This window comes from Rhinolophus sinicus, linkage group LG10, assembly GCF_036562045.2.
Source record: "Rhinolophus sinicus isolate RSC01 linkage group LG10, ASM3656204v1, whole genome shotgun sequence".
Taxonomy (NCBI): domain Eukaryota; kingdom Metazoa; phylum Chordata; class Mammalia; order Chiroptera; family Rhinolophidae; genus Rhinolophus; species Rhinolophus sinicus.
Window position 1 is genome coordinate 21,766,657 of NC_133759.1, and position 15,299 is coordinate 21,781,955.

Sequence of the window (15,299 nt, forward strand, 5' to 3'; positions counted from 1 at the left end):
CCTCCTGGTGAAAGTGCACAGCACCACCCATGAAGTAGACTTGCTAAAAGCTTGAATGTGCATGTGACCAGCCCCTAGGTAAGAAATGGCCAAACTATAGTTCCCAAGCCAGTCTAACCTGCAGCCTGTTTTGTAAATAAAGTTTTATTGGAACACAGCCACCTGCATTCACATATATATTGTTTATGGTTGCTTTCGCCCCACAGGCACATTTGAGTAGCTGCAACAGAGACTATATGGCCTGCAAATCTGAAAGTGTTTACTATGTGACCCTTTACAGAAAAAGTTTGCCAATCTTTGCTCTAGATCTGGCCATCCATTTGTAGCAAATACAATGGACAAGAGAACATGTTAAATGACAACATGGGGGATAATCAGCAAAATCCAGACTAGGGATTTTTACATGAAAAATTACCTTTTTTTTCTTTTTAATAAATAAATTGCAGGGAGAGGAGAGGTAGGAAACAGGAGAGGATAGGAGAGGGAAAAATATCAACGACTTCTCCATTTTAGGCCAAAATATCAACCCAGATTACATTTACATTCCGGGCCTAAGATTCTGCGTTTCTCCTCAGCTCCCAGATCTGCCAGTGCTGCCATACTGCAGAGCACATTTCGGGTGAGAAGGCCTAGACAAACTCAGTGACATTTTCAGTGCTATGGGGTAGATTAGCCAGAACTGCTTCCTGTCAGCATGAGCCTTCCCAGCGCTTCTCTTCAGTTCCTAATCTACACTTCAGCTCAGATCAGCAGAGTCAAGTTTACCCAATTCAGCAGCTGGCAGTCTCTTTAACCCCTAACTCCAGGTTTCTGGCTCTTTTCCAAGCAGCAGGTTGCTAGTCTCCTTGGACTTTAATTAATGGCTTTATACCTATCATATTCATGCCTTATATTTGCCTAGCCCTTGTCGGGGCCCCATGGAGGCTTCATAAATCAGCAGTGCCCAGCACCAACCTGTTTGGCCGAAGTGGAGAAGCCCCTATATCAGGGCCCTCCAGCCCAGCAGGGTCAGGCCACCATTCACCTTCTGCCTGCATAACCACCTTCAGAGTCTGAGTGGAGGTGCTGAGAGGGTGAGTTCCTGGCTGTACATAATTAGCATAGAACAGTGGTTTCCCAGCCTTCTTTCAGTTTTGGAATTCTTTGTTAGAAACATGCTCCTTGGTGGAAATGTAATTACCATAGCAGCAGGGCTACCTCCGGGAGAAGAGGGGTGAGGGTGGGGTTGTGCCTCCCTGGGGCTGGTGGTGGGCTGTGCATATGGAGGGGCACACGCCTCTGTGCGTGAGGGCTTAGGTACAGGAAAACAGTGAGGACAAACACTGACCATGTCTGTTAACAAAGTGGCCTATAAAAACCTAATACAAACTAATAGAAAGGAGCTGTAGGTTAGAATAGGGGGAAAATAAGGCCATATGTTATATCTTAATATGCTGTAATTCAGTCAAGAGGACAAGGAAAATCGAGAGGAAAAAAGATGAGAGGACTGGTACGTACGTGAAGTGTGATGGAACATGCTGAAAGTGTTCTCACTTCTGGCACCTAATTTCATTTATGTTCCAAACATAAATGTGTCCTTTATAGAGTCCTACCTCAGTTGTTTAGATTCCAAATAATCTGTGTACTTGTTCTACAGCAAAGTCAACCTTATTTTATGATACAGAAAAGAAGGTAGAGTTGGAGGAATTTAATAATGATTGTATGTGTAGTTTCTCATTGTTTTCTTCCATTTAGGTGCTGACTGTATTCTCAGCTGACTGATGATGTGCTAAAATTGCTCAATACTTATTCCAAATCAGTGGTTTTTGGGGCAGGGGGGTGAGGCTGATAACAGTGATACAGTCTGTTCTCTTTCATATTATTTAGTTCAGAAGTGTGTGGAATCATTTGAATTTTAGAACTGTGGGTGTTTAGCCGAGCAGGAGAGCCCCTTTATGTCAGTTCAGAAGGGGGGTTTTGTACATCCTGCCAAGCAGAATGTACATGCCAAAGACAGGAGTGCCCCTCTGGGCTGACTGTTCATGAGGGAGAAAGGGCCCACTGTGTGCTGGCCCAGGACTGTGGAGCCACCTCATCGCTCAGCCAGCCACAGGGGCCACTGCTTTGAAAGGTTCTGTGGGATCATCCATGTTTCCACCTACAGGCTGAACATTTAGTGTGCCGTCTGGTATGTCCGGAATTGGACTCCCCACCTTCTTCTTCCTTCCTTTGTCTGCATCAGTATCACTGGGAACATCAGTTTTCCTTCTGCTCATTCTTTAAACTCCACAGTCATTTTCAACTGCTCCACTTTTGTTTCATGTTTCCCATGAGTCATCAAAATCTGAGGAGTCTTTGGAGCATCGGTGGTTTTGCTTGACCTTTGATATCACAGCCCTGCATTTTAGCCCTGATTCTGCGACTTACTAGCTATACTCTTTGAGCAAATTACTTTATTTCTCAGTTTCCTCCTATGGGAATAATGCCTGCCTTAGCAAGTAGTTAAGAATATCAAATGTGTCTAGAATGTAGTACGTCTGAGGTCAGACAATTATGTTCACGAACTCATCCTAGAAAAAGTGCTGCATACCTCACTGCTGAATGTCACTACAGTCACTTTTGAAGTACTCCCCTTGGGAAGCTATGCACTGACACCAGTGCCTAGTCCACCCTTCAAAGCAATTTTGGAACACTTTTTCTGGAATGGCCATCGGAGCTGTCATTGTATTACCCTTGATGTTCTGAATGTCATCAAAATGTCTTCCTTTCAATATTTCCTTTATCTTCGGGTAAAGAAAGAAGTCATTGGGGGCCAGATCAAGTGAGTAGGGAGGTATTCCAATACAGTTATTTATTTATCTGCTAAAAACTCCCTCAGAGACAGTGCCCTGTGAGCTGGTGCATTGTCATGATGCAAGAGCCATGAAATGTTGGCGAAAAGTTCAGGTTGTCTAAGTTTTTCATGCAGTCTTTTTAGTACTTCCAAATAGTAAACTTGGTTAACTGTCCACTTGGTACAAATGCATAATGAATACTCCCTCTGATATCAAAAAAGGTTAGCAATATCGTTGCAACAAGTTTGCAAACTTAATTGTCTGACCTCATATACTTAAGAGTGGGATTGCTGGGCCATAGGGTAGCCATGTATTGTTTAATTTTAATATGTACTGCCAAACAGTTTTTTCAAGTGATTGAACAATGATGTATTTTAATTTATAAGCAGAGTATGTGATTCCAAGGTAACTACTGTTACATAGTCCAAATTGTGCCATTTGTTTCTGGTTTATTAATTTATGAATTGACATTTTAAAAGTATATTATATGAACACAGACACTAAAACTTGGCCAGCCCATGTGCTGGTTGGAATTAAAGGTGAAAGGAGGTTGAAAAATGTTTATAGTCTAAAATTCCATTTAAAAAATTCAGCTGCATAGAAGGGCATTAAACAGTTGGAGCTTCAATAAATTCTGTCATTTAGTGAATTACTCTTTCTTTCAGAGTGCTAGGAATTAATATTTGGAGATTAAAATTAATTAATAGTAATTTGGAAAAATACGAGTATATTAAGAAACTTGTTTGCCTTGGTCAAACAAGACATTGTTCCAAGCAGATACATGAAAAAGGCTGATGATTTGAGTTAAACATGTTGTTCTGTTGAATAATTGGATTTTATTCCTCCTACGCCTGATGAAAATAACATTTTGATGTCTCAGGCCCATGCCATTATTTTTCTATCCATTTTTATATTGTTCTCATAAAGCTATGAAGTGTTTTTTTTTTGTTTCTGTTTTTTTTTTTTTCATGTGACCAGGGAGTTGTCTAACTTGCTTTCATTGTAATTTGCCTGCCTCCAATGTATACATTATTTCGGAGGAAAGAAGATGTGTGTTTATCTATTTGCAAGGGATTGAAAAGCACAGGGCACTAAATTTTCTGTGCAGAGACATAGGGAAATGGAAAGGCCCACACAGAGGTCTCAGGCCGTTCGCTTCTGAGTGTAAAAGATGTGGTATTGCTTTCTCTATTCCAGTTATCTCAGGGATCTCCCGAACCGATCGAGCCCAACTTTTTCACCGCAGATTACCATTTATTGCGTCATTCAGCAGGTGAAAACAGACAATCCCCAAATGACCCGACAGGTAATGGTCTTCAACTGATGGAATCTGGCTTTCCCAAAGGTATACTGTGTGGCTCAACCGCTGTCCTTAAAAGATGATCTTCAATTTAAAAGAAAAATAGAGCTTATTTTGATTATCTGCAGCAGTGGTTGGAAAGGACATATGGTAGGAATCTAGAAATTCCCTGAGATTGATTTTACCCAGTTGTGGCAGCTTCCTTGATCATTTATTAATACCATAACCAAACAGCAGAATCTGTGTGGGTGGGTCGTATTTCCTTTTTCTTCTTCTTGCTTACCTGGTGAAGGAAAATTAAATGCCCCAAAGCACCCAGGGAGATAAAAAGCAGAAATGAAGATTTCTAAATGAATACTTAAAATGGAGAAAATGTGAAACTTACCTGAAGAATCCCCATCTGACATATTTAAATTTTTTTTTTTTGGCATAAGTCTCACATGGGGATTATAGCAATATAGCATAGATGCAGATTTTCCAAACCTAGATTCAGATTTTGGCTCAACCACTTAGTAGCTGACCTTGGGCAAATTATTTGACCTTTCTGAATTCTAGTTTCCTTACTTGTGAAATGGGGATAAAAATGTAGCTGCATCACAGGGTTGTAGTGAGAATCCGTGTAAACGTATAAAAAGTACTTGGCCATTAGTAGGGCCTCAGCAAGATGTAACTTTTCTTGTGATATTTGAACTCTCTGAAGAGGGTTTCAAGGTACTCTGAGAATTCCTAGATAATTTTTGAGTTCGTATAAACTATAGTTGCCATCTCCTCAGCCTAGAAAAGCACTCACTTCTGTTGTGTTTTGGTTATTGCCTAATTGAGGCAAATCATTTCATGTATTAATTATTAAACTGCCCCTACGTCTTAGACTCCTGTGATAAAGCTAACCTGTGTAAGCAGAATTTCATTTAAAACAGTTCCTGAGAAGTCCATAAAGTCAAGATAAACTGTTGTCTAAAGTAATTTGTTATTGAAAGCACCTCCCAGGGCAGGTAAGTCTGTCTGCAGGCCAGACTTCTTACAGTAGCAACTCTGATGATAGGAAGAGCTCTGGCTGAAGTCTCTCAGAGGCCAGAGAGAGAGCTGACAGACTCTTCCAGGGCAGCTGAACACCCTACCCCAGAGCAGACCAGGTGTGTCCCTTGTCACAGCAGGCTGGGCAGAAATAGACAGCAAAGCCTGCAGGCACTTCTGGGGACACCTCTAAGCTGGGCTTGAAATACAGATTCCCAGGACTCACATCCTCATGTCTCCCCTCAACCTTCAATACATTCTCTCTTTTCTCCCCAAAGTGGCAGGGGCACTCCTGGGCCTCCACATAAGTCAGTGTTGATTGATTTGAGTGGAAGCTGGTTACCATTGCTTTGGGTGGGGTCGCGGTGAGTTAAGGTGCTGGTATATCACACTCAGAACAAACCTCAAAAGAAGTACTATCTTCTGGCATTAAATGTGTGTATTTTGTTTCCCTCTCGGCAGCCATAGGAGAGGGTCATGTCTTTGTTGTCTTTCACTGTCTATTTCTGCCTCCCTCTAAAAATTTATTTTCTTTTTAGCACATATCTACTCTTTCCCTTGTGGATTAGGGAGACTTTTCTTAATCAGAAAACTCACCTATCTGGTAGTTTGTGTTTGGAATCACTCTTCACCTAACACACACACACACACACACACACACACACACACACACACACACAAACTTAATGGGATAACTAACTTACACCATAAGCAATGCCTAAATCTTTGTGTATTATTTTGTGATCGCCACCCAAAAGCAGCCAGTTCTTAAAGGAAGAGAAACAAAGCGTTTGAATGTTGAAAGCCAAGGTAATTTGGAATGTGCTTATGTCATCCTCATCATTAAGAAATTGACCTGTTTTTGCTGCACTTGAGTCATAATTGCCAATAAAATCTAACTAAGAAAATGTGAACCAAATGTCAGACTTCCCATAATTTATTTCAGGCCTACCCACCAGTTTTGATTTGGAGGAGGGAATAACATATGAGCAGATGCAGGTGAGGTTTTTGCAGTCCCTCTAAATGATTTTTTTTTGTTGCTTTCAATTCAATACTAACCTGACTTTTTTCCACTTTAGACTGTGATTGAAGAAGTCCTAGAGGAAAGTGGTTATTACAATTTTACTTCTAACAGGTGAGTTCTAGAATTTGCTTTCAAATTTGAAAACTCAATTGAGATCCTTGGATGTTAGGTCAGATTATACTTGATTCCAGCAGGGTTATTTTCAACTTTTACTTTAAACATTTTTGTAAAATATCTTTGCTTAGACTAGATACGACCCTAGAATATATGTTGCTCGTGTTTTCTATGGATGCTGTATTCTCTTTTGAAAAAGAAAGGCTGGTTGCTTAGTAGTAATTTACTCCCATGGGAAAAAAATGGACATAATGAAATGGAGAAGCATTTCTAGATTGTTTTTTAAAATTAAGCATTTCTTTGTTCCCTGCTAGAAGGGCTGTGAAATCAGGTTTCTATCACTGAAATCTACCCATTGTTTGTATGGAGTGCAAAGGGGAAAATGCAACTAAATAAAGAATGAATCACTTCCAGTGAATTTAAGATATGTTTGTGAGAGAGGGATTTGTTGGTATGTGTTGCCATTTGCTTACCCTAAATAAGAAATATGTTTAGAGGGGCTGTATATTATCTTCTCATGTAACCATTATTGGTACTTTAAAAAACAAACTTCTTCTGTTTTATCAATTTCATCCAGTTTTGGATTCCTGAAATTTTACTCTTGGGCATGGTGTCAGGCATAAAGACCCGAGTACAATTAATTTATTTGAGTGGCAATTCCAGGAAGCACTGGTAGAGGAGTGAAGAAATAATAAAGGTTTCGTTTTCAAGCAATTTACCATTGGAGGTGACTGGAGCTGGATCCCAGCAGGGGAAATCTGAGTTCCAGTATAGAATAGGCACCTCTCTGATTCCCCTCTGGGGTATTTATCCTCCAATTTCCATCAGTCATTGCTTGCGGCATTTCCCTCATGGGGTGTTAGTTCCTTGGCATTTTGGCCTTCTGTAGGGTACACAGAGCAGATTCTAGAGGCCAGAGAAATCCTCAGGGAAAGAAATGCCGGTGCTGGCAGTTGGAAATCAGGCTAGCACGCTTTGAAGTGGTACCGATGAGGGGCTATGGGCATGGACAGTGTCTACTACACAAGAGTTGCCCCTTGGCTGTTCCAAGGAGCCCACTTTTCCAAGGAGCCATATGGAATGTATATTGCTCACAAGCAACCACATACACATTCTATATGGCTGAAAGTTGCTGTAAGAGGCACAGTCCCGTGGAGTTTGTTCTCCCACAGTGGCTTTTTATGCCTGGAATGAACTGCCTTCCTCTCTAGCCAGTGAAGCTGTCTTGTGACCACGATTTAAATTATTCAAGAAGTCTTCCCCAAAGATAACTATTGGCCATGGTAAGGGAAAGAGGTTTCAAGAACATTCTGTTAAGGTCATTATACGGAAATTAGATTCTTTTCTGAGGTTAGTTCAGTCTCCAACATTTTTTTCTTCCTTCTGTTTCAATGAGTTGTTCTTATGAATCACACATAAGATTATTTAACTGCGCTCTTTCAGTTTGACAATCTATTTCCAAAATACCACCTTTGTAAATTTAGTTCTGTTGTGATTTGTAACTGCAGAGAAATGATGAGTAATTCTCATTTTACAAAAGTATATTGTTAATAGAAATCACCATCTCCATAATTACTCTCCTCCCAGCATTCCTGGAAAGATTTAAAATTTTCATTTTCTACTCATGGACTGAGAATGTCCCACCTTCCATGGGTAGTATAAATGTCTCTGTTATTGACTCTCAGCATCTTATTATTTCAAGTGCCCTTGGCTTAAGTGGAGGCAAAAGTCATGCTTGTCATTTTTTAATCCACATTATCTCAGAGACTCAAGATCATGGGCAATGAATGTCTTCATATTTTTGCATAAAATCAACTAAATATCTGTTAAACAAAACAAAACAGGTGTGTAAGGAACTTAGGAAACTTTCAAGAACTGTTTTTCCTTTTTGAAAAACAATTTCAGTCTTATTTTGAGATTTATGGTTATCCTTTTTCAGTTCTACTGTCAAGCTTTTGTTTTTTTTTAAATCATTACTTCTAAAAAAACACATTACTTCTACTTTCAAAGACATATTCCTGTTTTAAAAGACATTGCAAGGTCTCTTATTGTGAAAAACACATAATAAGATGCCTAATAACAAAAGCATAAAAATTATTCACAGTTTTATTCAGAATTGTGAATAGACTAGGAAGACTTGATTCAAATGATCAAGTTCAAGCAACATAGGATGGATATGACATTCATTTTCTTAAAATGCTCCAAATTAAAATGAATCACCCACTTAAAAATACATGGAGCCATAGCACTCCTTTTTCCACTTCTAACTGCAATGATAGAATATACTTTGGGAGAAAGACTCTTCACAATCTACTGGTAAAACTAACGCTTGGTTTTACTTAAAGGCATCACTTGTTAGCTGGTGTCCCAAATTAATCCCCAAGAAATAAGTAATGCTCTACTCAGAAGCACCTCCTACTTCACAAGCTAGAAACATGCATAATTTCAAATACTAATCAGATCACCTGTGACAGTTTTGATTTTTTTCATCATCACAGGATAGAGGATGTTAAATATCACAGAACATGGACAGGTGTTTAGAATCAGTAGATTGTATTTTCCCAAATAGTTTCCATAGAATAGCCAATGATGTTAATAGATATTAAATGATGTAAATATACAGAGGGTGCCAAAAAAATGAATACACATTTTAAGAAAGGCAAAAACTGTGTTAAAATTGTATTATCAGTATATACTCAATATATACCGATAACAAAAGATGAATACGAGTCATGTGTGTACATTTTTTTGGCACCCCCAGTCTTTAGGAAACTCTGAACATGGAATTTTGCATTTTTGGAGAATGTTGACACACATTCCCATATTAAAGACTCTGAGATGGACTGTAGGAAAGAAATCTGTTGATTCTATTTACCCCAGTGATTCCTCAGCTGTTACTTTTTTTTTTTAATTGGAGGCATAACGAATTGGGATTTTATTTTTCATATCTTTTTTTTTTAAAAAAGCATTAGGTGATATATACAAATAATTTGGGGGGATGTCAAATTTGTTATAACATTAGAAAAGGAAGGAAAATTACTTAGAGGACCATTTAAATAATCCAAATGAATATGAATATCTAAACAGTGTAATGCAGTAGGATTATAAAAGGATAGACCAGTGTAGAAGATGTGGAGGAATAACTGACTGAATTTGATATCGTTGAAAGATAAATTATGTTGGTTGAAAATAAAATAAAAATGTTTCTTCTTCCCTCTAAATGAGTGGACACAGACTCAACAAGATCAACATGGTTCCTCTTGAGAACCAGTGGGAAAGCAAAGGGAAAGTGTCTTAGCCACACAGTTATTAATTTCTCACTTCTTTAGATACTGTGTTTCCCCAAAAATAAGACCTAGCCGGACCATCAGCTCTAATGCATCTTTTTTGCTCAGCTATTACTTGGAACACAAGTTGAGAAAAGCTGCCCTAGCAATATGGTTAACAATGGGAGACATTGTTTTAACTCCTCTGCTAATATCTACCAGGATCTGCTAATGTTCTCATTGTCATCATCATCATCATCATTGTAAAATATTATTAAGTGATCTTGATTAATCACCATGGACAGAGAATGACATACCTAATTCCTGCATTACTCAAGTTTACAACTTAAGACTGCCAGTTCAAACCCATGCATATGTCTACAAAGCATCCAGACAACAACTAAAGCATTAAGCCAAAATATGGCATATTTTCAATGTAGATTTTAGAGTTTATATTTAGTTAGGGATAGAAAGATGCCATTTTCAAACAGAAAGTCTCAGGATAAAGCCATTATCTAGCTACTGGCAATCTTTGGGGATATCTAGAACTGTTTAAATAATGGGGAGACTACTTCGGAAGTTGGTAGGAAGACTGCTTCGGAAGTTGGTAGGAAGAACGTCTCAGGCACAATATGCTGCATTAGTTAAAGAAAATGGTAACAGAAACAGAAATAGCAGCAAGGAGCCCTAATCAAACAGGGGATTCCTGATTTCTGGGCTTGTGGGAAGAGGAGGTGGCATGACTTGAGAGGAAGAAAGCAGGCTAAAGAAAACGAAACAAGGTTAACACAGACTTGACCAGCTCTATTGTTAGTCATTTTTAGGGTTGTATGATTAATCATATTTTACACACATAAACATTCAGTTGTACCCAAAGGATATAGCCTAGCATGCCTTAATTTTCTCATTGTTGTTTGTGGAAGTGAATAGTGTCCTGTGAGAGTCCTGAGAGTGAATAGAGGATGACAAGCATATCATCCTTATATACTTAGGAGTCCACATTAATATTTTATTTTGTAGTGATGAAACATGTGTTGATAAATAATGATATACAAGATAAAAATGAATCAACATTGAATCAACTAGCATTGATTTTCCCCCAATTAACTGATGAACATGTAAAATAGATATTTAATGTGCATAGATAGAGATTTAAATGTACAAGATACTTCGAATGGTGTTAATTTTTCTACTATGAAGGGTTATCAGTTCCTATTGAGTTCATCATTTGATAAAGACACTGTTAGCACTGAACTTCAGCAAAAGGTAGCTTTCTAAAAATGTTCCTATTCTCTTATGTTTAGAATCAGCTTTTTATTCATTGTAATTTATTTACTTAAATACCTGAGCTACTGCTTTTGAAATTGAATGTGTGAACGAAAAGATTTGTGACTATAGAGGACTCTTTCCACTTCTGAATCTCCTAGGTATCACTCCTATCCATGGGCGACCAAGAATCACCCAACCAAAAGATGAAAATGCTACATTTTAATGAATGGACTTGGTTTTCCCAGTGAAGTTCAAGTTCTGGACTTCAGCCGTTAAGCAAGATGCCCAGAGATTGGGTGTTGTTACAAGAATGTGGACGAGAAGAGACCAAGATGCCGTGGTGCCTGCAGGACCTCTTTCTGGAGGTCCGGTGCTAGGCCATGTGACATCTGCAGTGCTTGGAGGCTCCATTCCTAGGACACATTATACACAGGATGACAGGGCCCTCAGTGTGCTCCTGGGAGAAAATACCACAAAATTCATCTGTGGAAAAAAAATACACTCTTCACAGAACTTCCCTCCAAGTAAAAAAAAAAAAAGAAAAAAAGAAAAAAAGAAAAATCCTTGTCATAGTTTTCAAAGGAATATTTTACACTTAGGGTTGCTGAATCTATGTTCAAAGGCATCTAGCCTTCCATGTACAAAAATAGTTTTACACAAAGAAAATTAATAGGACTCAGAATAATAATATATTGGTGATTCACTGTTATCTTCCAATTTTTTAAATCTTAAAAGATATTCAAAATATGTAATTGAATGTTGTTGTTTTTTTGCTTGTTTTGTTTTAATGAAAGGATTGGTTCTCTCTTAACCACTTGGGTGCTAGTGGTCTTGAACCCTGATACTGTGTAGACAGTATTTGTAACCTTGCACAGCGTCTGGGAATAACTGTCAAATTGTCAGATTTAAGTTACAGTAATAGAAGATATTAATTTACATTGTGTGTATATGTTCGTGTATATGGGAGAGGGGAAGGTTTTGATTTGGCTAATGCTTCGCTGCTGATCCGACTTATAGTATTTTTAGAGCACTTTGAGTCTATGAAAGAGATTCAATATCCCTTGTTCTAAGACCTTCCTTACTAAAATTACCTACATTGTTTTAAACTTTTTATTGTTTGGGAATTTGAAATGAAAATAAGTTATGTAATAAAATATAAGTTCCTTCTTTATTCATTGAGACATCCCTAAAAGAAGAGAAATCAGAATGCCAAACAGTGTCTCATTCTTCTGTAGGGAGAATTTATGATGAAAATTTTCTAGATTTTTATTGGGCTAAAAATCTCTACAACTGGCTTCTTATAACAGGTGGCATGTCAAGAAATGCCCTCATTGCCAAATCAGACTTTACTTCTAATTACTTAAAGAGCATTTTAATGCTATATAATTAGTAATCTGAAAGCTGAAATTATGCTTTTTATTTACTTCTCACTGAATTCTGTTATCTTTATTTACATTGATATATTTTTAGCGTGATGGAATAAAGCTTAGTTCAATATATATTTACAGTGGTTGAAACCCAATAACCTTTTGTATAGTACAGGAAAATTTTTTTAATGTGAATCCAGACTGTTTTTACATTTAGTATGTTTAACATTTAAATGTTACACAAATTCCCTTTAATACCTTTGAAAATTGCCAATGAATCTTTGCCTTTAAGCCAAATTAATAATAAAAATATACTATAATTTAAAATAATAGATGCAAGTACAGTGATGAAAATTTTAGTTTCAGATTTCAAACCAATTCTGTCCATATGTGAAATTTACATGTGAAATCAAAATTTATGATTTTGTTAAACTAGGCAAAATTTTATCCCTATTTCAATTTAATTTGAACCTGAACTATATTATTTTTATATCTTTCCATGTATGGAATGAGCACATTTTCTCATTGTGTAGGAGGCACAGGCCTAGAGGGACACAAATTTTAATTGTAGTAGAAGCCAGTATTTAGAAACAAACCAAGCTGTGGAGTGAAAGTCTGAAGAATAAAGTTCTTTTCCAAATGATGATATAGAATAGAATAGTATTCAGAGGTCACACCTTGGTTGGAAAAGAGAAATTATTTGTTTGAAAGTGTTCTTAAATGCATAGTCTATTGATCTTATTGATGAGAACTGGAGCAAAAGATGTCTAACTAAATTTTTTAGACCATACAAATGGCATTTGTTATGCTAGGAACCAGTGAGAATTTAAAAAAATAAGCAAATACGCATCCTTTTGAAAGGCAGCTTTAGACCCATCAACTCTACCATCAAGAGATGCATTCTCTTGCCAAAATAATAAATGTGTGTTATTTGAATCCCGCCTCCGCCCCCCCCACCCCCCCATACACACATGCTGAAACTACCAGTTACTGAATCAACATTCTCCCAGTGCAAGACCAAGCCTTTAAGAGAAAGTTAGGTACTGATAAGGGAATCATTTTGTGCACGGAGGCACATCCAATTGTGAAGTCAACTTATCAAAAGCCGTCACTTTCAAACAAGTCCCCTCCCCTTTACAATAAAACAAGAATGGTCATTTTCTTTTAACTATCTGAACTGTCTTCTAGTGCAAAGAAGTTGTTACCTGCATTTAATAGACCTCATATTCTTTCCTTGATTGCATTTACAATTTTTCTATTTCTTTTGTATAATTTTTAATTATTTGTTGTACGATGAAATCCCTGTGCACTCATCTAATTCTCAGTCACTGAATATTGGTATGGGACAGAATATGAATCAGTCTTTTCAGATCACTTTTGTTTTTACAAATACTTCAGTTGATTATGTTGTGATCCACCAGCCCTATCTAAATATGTGCATGTGAAACCTTAGTTCGCGTTTTAAAAGCAAAATGTCCCATGCTCAGGGAAGTGACTGCAGCAGGCCCGTGTGCTGACTGGTTGTTAACCTTGTCTTCGTCCAGATGTGCGAGATTTAATTAGAGATCTTTAGGGGATAGTAACATGGACACAGACCCAGCGCTCATGGATGAATTTCAGAAACCTCCTAGCGAAATGCTGCTTGAGTTTAATACGGATATTTGTACGGCACTGGGCAGCATGCACAGTCTCTTTTGGCATTCTCAAGCAGAATTAATTAACAATCACTGTTATGAAGTTTACCCTAACGATGGAACTGATTCGGGGTTAAGGTCTTCCTAGAGGTTCCATCTATCAGTTAATAAATGCTGTGAATTTTGATGTTCGAAAACAGATACGGGACTGGTTGATTATGTGCAATTGCAGCAATATCATCGATTAATCACCACTCATATTTAAGATGTGTGAGAGAAACAATATAATTTAGTCAATTCTATCAGTATTAATATGCATAGAATCCACATCGTTGTTTTTGATCCGCTGAATTGCAAAATATATTTATTGCTATTTTTCTGTACATAGTAAATATGCTGAATTCCTTTCGAAATAGCTTCAACTTCTATCTGAAGGCAGAAAATCCTTCTTTATAAGCCACTTTTATTGTTTACCTTTTACTTTTTAAATGTATATTCACAAGCTCAGCAATCAATGGGAGAGGCAATGAAAAGGAACTAGAGTTGAAACAGCTTCTCAGCACCCTGAAGAGGCAGACACGGAGGCCTCCTAAGCAACGAATCCTCGATACTTGACTCTGGGTGAAATTCTATGTAAACACGCAGGTCTCCATGTTCAAAAATTAAATGTGATAATAAGTGTGTTTTATATATCTCTATGATATCTTTCAGATTGCATCCATTGATGGAAATTGGCATCGTTTTGGAGACATTTTTTCACTTCAAGTGTGCTAACAGTATGCTTATGCTTGAATGCTGTTTTTTATATAGATAGGAAGCCTCAAATGTCTCAGGGAAACAACTTTGTTATAAAGAAATTCTTATGTGTGTCATTACAGTTAAATTGCACATTGTAAATACAAGTGCTAGGGTTGATTATATTCTGGCTGGGATGTTGTTTTGAGATTTGCAAGAGGGACAGGAAAGATTTTATGACTTTGATGGGGTGACCGATGGATATTGTAAATTTACACACCCTCTGGGTCCATGGGCAGTAGTGTTTATAAAAATGAAGATCACACACCCTAAAATCAGAGCAGCATTCTTGGTATGTGAGGTATGCTAGATTTATTTTGACCACGTATATGCAGCAGTTAACTAATTATATACAAAAAATTAAATATGGTTTTTGATTATAATTAAAATTCTATTCTCAATTGAAAACTAAAAATTATTCTTCTAAACACAACAAGCTGCCTTTTTCCTGTTTGGTACCATAAAGCTCTGCACTATACCCAGAAAATGTATTTAGAAGTAGCAGGAGCATATTATAGCAAATATGTTACTTTTTTAAATGCTGCCATTTGGAAGTGGCTTACCTTTGTTTCCTCTGAACATAGATAGAAGTTTTGTCTTTATAGAAAATCATTGTCGTTTTGACACGTAATCACCAAATCTACGTCGATGCTTGGAATGAATCTGGAGAGCTCACAAATGAAAAATTAGCTGACATGTTTAC

The 15,299-nt window shown here is 37.4% G+C and overlaps 1 protein-coding gene across 6 annotated transcripts in view; it reads left to right on the top strand.

The window, feature by feature from the left end:
• NEK10 (NIMA related kinase 10) overlaps nucleotides 1–14,721 on the top strand; it is a 181,135-nt gene extending 166,414 nt beyond the window's left edge. For 5 of the 6 annotated variants that reach the window (XM_019745290.2, XM_074312742.1, XM_019745293.2 and 2 more), the window contains 4 exons: nucleotides 4,011–4,119; nucleotides 6,074–6,126; nucleotides 6,207–6,262; nucleotides 10,959–11,552. In XM_019745290.2, the coding sequence (XP_019600849.2) occupies nucleotides 4,011–4,119; nucleotides 6,074–6,126; nucleotides 6,207–6,262; nucleotides 10,959–11,007 (267 nt within the window). In that variant the 3' untranslated portion in view covers nucleotides 11,008–11,552. Of the gene's footprint in view, nucleotides 1–4,010; nucleotides 4,120–6,073; nucleotides 6,127–6,206; nucleotides 6,263–10,958 lie in introns of all 6 variants that reach the window. The other variant, XM_019745292.2, reaches the window with a different exon arrangement.
• Nucleotides 14,722–15,299: the final 578 nt, after the last annotated feature.